The sequence below is a fragment of the Corapipo altera genome, unplaced genomic scaffold (assembly GCF_003945725.1).
Source record: "Corapipo altera isolate COAL_440 unplaced genomic scaffold, ASM394572v1 59104, whole genome shotgun sequence".
Taxonomy (NCBI): domain Eukaryota; kingdom Metazoa; phylum Chordata; class Aves; order Passeriformes; family Pipridae; genus Corapipo; species Corapipo altera.
The window spans coordinates 4,384-7,071 of record NW_020886230.1 but is presented as its reverse complement, the minus strand read 5'-3'; the positions used below and the strand labels follow the sequence as shown (position 1 = coordinate 7,071).

Below are 2,688 nucleotides of genomic sequence, written 5' to 3'. Positions count from 1 at the left end.
GGCCCCGGCGCCGCGGCCACAGAGCGCCCGCCCGGCGCCTGCCCGGGGACGGCGGCCGGCCCAGGGACCCGGTGCCGGAGGAGCACGATGCTATGCCCGACCCGGCCCTCTTCCTCTACACGTCGCGGCCCCGCGCCCCGCAGCGCCTGTCCCCGGAGCCCCCCGAGCCCCCCGCCCAGCCCCGCGGCCCGGCCGGCAGCGCCCGGGGGCAGCGGCCGCCCCGGCAGCCCCTGCAGGACCCGGCGGCCAGGGCCAGGTCGGCCAAGGGTGAGCCCGGAAAGAGGCAGGGGGCCGGTGCCCACGGTGCCCCCCGGGCCCAGGAATAGGCCCAGGAATAGGGGACAGCGTGGCCCGACCGGCCGGGAAGGCCTGAGCCTGGCAGCACCGGGGCGGGCGCCGGCCAAGGTTCTTTTCCCCATCCCCTCGGGGGGGAAAGGGGCAGCAGAAAGCGGCCGCCCTGCATGCACCTCCCACCCACAGGACAGCGGGGGGACTCCTCTGCCCGAAGGGTCTGAGCCGAGGGTGGCACCGGCAAAGCTGCAGGACAGGGGAGCACCCACCACCTGGGCTGTGGAGGGGACATGGTCCAGCACCTGTCCAGAGCTTCCAAGGAAAGAAGGAGAGAGAGAAAGAAAAGGAGAAAGAGAGAGAGAAAGAGAAGAAAGAAAGAAAAGAAAGAAAGAAAAGAAAGAAAAAGAAAGAAAGAAAGAGAGAAAGAGAGAAAGAAAGAAAGAAAGGAAAAAAAAAGAAAGAAAGAAAGAAAGAGAGAGAAAGAAAGAAAAAGAAAGAGAGAAAGAAAGAAAGAAGGAAAGAAAAAGAAAGAAGCAAGCAAGCATTTTTGTAATGAGGAGATCTTCCTGCTGCTGTTGCCCTCAGAGTGGGCACCAGATGTGTTTTCTCCAGCCAGGGGTGCCAGGAGGTGTGTGTGCAGCAGCAACGGGGTGGGCAGCGTGTGGCTTGGCACAGTGGGATGAGCTCAGCCAGGCCTCCAACCCCGGGCATCACCGACACTGGGCTGGCCTAGAGAGGGCCCAGGACATCACCAGGAAGGTTCTCCAGGATGCAGGCAGCTGAACAACAGTCCATCCTGTGGGTGACAGAAGGATCCCCTTCCACAGGGACAGTGCTGCCGTGCCGGCCAGGTCCCATCCCGCACTCTCCTGTGCAGCAGTTTGGCTGTCTCCAAACCATGTCTCCACACGGATTTCCCCCACATTACATTCACACACAGGACTCAGACAAGGTGGCTGCACAAGAGCTGGGAGCACCTGTCCCACGAGTCCCCCGTGGCTCCTTGCCTGCCACAGCCACGCTCCATGTGCTGCTGGAGCAGGGCTGTTCCCTGTGCCCCCTGAGCAGGGCTCTCGGCACCAGCATTTCAGTTCTTAGTCACATCTAACAGCCAGGTCTGGGTTTGCCACCAAGGGCTGATCAGCCCCCCAGTCCTCCCTCATCACCTCCCGTCCCTCCCAGCACAGCAGCCGTAGGCAGCTGCCTTCACCCTGCTGGGGCAACCTTGCCCGGTCTCCAGCCAAACTGTCAGCTTTACAATCCATTCTGTGGGTGTTGTGAAACACCCTTAGGAGGGGAGGGCTCCGGTGGCCAGGCAGGGCAAAGGTCTCGCTGCTCAGGGCCTGTGCTGCTCAGGGCAATCCAAGGGGCAGGTTTCACCCCAGCGCGTGGGCTGCCAGCCCTGGCTGGCCCGGCTGTGCTGAGGCAGTGACACCAGCCGGGACCCGACCCCTGCCCGCAGCCAGTGCCCTGCCTGGGTGGTGGGCAGCAGCCTCCCACGGGACCCTCGCTGCCTCCACGGCTGGCACAGGCAGGAGGGAGCTGCAGGGGCGATCAGACCCCATTTCCTTCCAGTTCAGTTTGAAACCTCTTCAAAGACGTCACCATCATAGACTAGTGAGGCTTGGCCTGCCCCCGCTCAGCCACAGTGTGCCCGTACAGTCAGAGCTGTCTATTTTTGTAGTTCAATATTTATATACTCTATTAAAATGCTTTTATGAGATTTGCAGCAGCAGTGCCCAGGCCAGCTCTTTGGTAAAAATGAACCCTGAAGCATGTGAGCTGCACTAGCAGGGCAGAAATTAGCAGCTTTTGTACATTTTCTTTGGCTGTGATGTGAATAGTCAGGCTTTGGAGGGCAAGACCCCTCTTGCTCCCCCAGGGCACCCCTGAGGGCTTGGACCCTCAGCACTCCCCAGCTGCTCCCATGGTCCCTAACACGTCCCTGGGTTTGGGAAGAAGTGCAGCAAAGCCATGCTGGACAGGACCCTCCTTGCAGGACCCAGGCAGCAGCTGCCCTGGCTGAAGGCCGGCCAAGGTGTGCAGCTCCTGGGGCACAAAAGCTCTAGCAGGAAATTTTTGAAGCCCCTGACGTGTCTGGAACTGCTGCCTCAGGAGCACAGAGTCCCCACCAGCCACCACCGGCCCTCCCAGACTGTCAGCCCTGCAGGAGGCTACACAGAGGATGTCCAGGGCACTCACAGGCCCTGGCAGAGCACTGCATGCCCGGGCTGCATGCCTGGGGCCAGCGGGGTGCAGGGCAGTGGGGGGGCACTGGTAGCACCCCGCTGGGCCATGAGCACTGGCTGCAGTTGCACAAGAGAGAACACCCCAGAGCCTGGCTCCTGGTAAGGCTGTGCAATGCTTCCCACCTGTTTCCCTTTGCACAGTGATCTA

General features: G+C 61.5%; 1 protein-coding gene across 1 annotated transcript; it reads left to right on the top strand.

The window, feature by feature from the left end:
• Positions 1 to 5: 5 nt before the first annotated feature.
• LOC113941095 (basic salivary proline-rich protein 1-like) lies at positions 6 to 675 on the top strand (the record flags this gene model as incomplete). The annotated part of the gene is made up of 1 exon (XM_027632252.1): positions 6 to 675. A coding segment is annotated over one exon (321 nt), but the record flags the coding sequence as incomplete, so codon positions are not given.
• Positions 676 to 2,688: the final 2,013 nt, after the last annotated feature.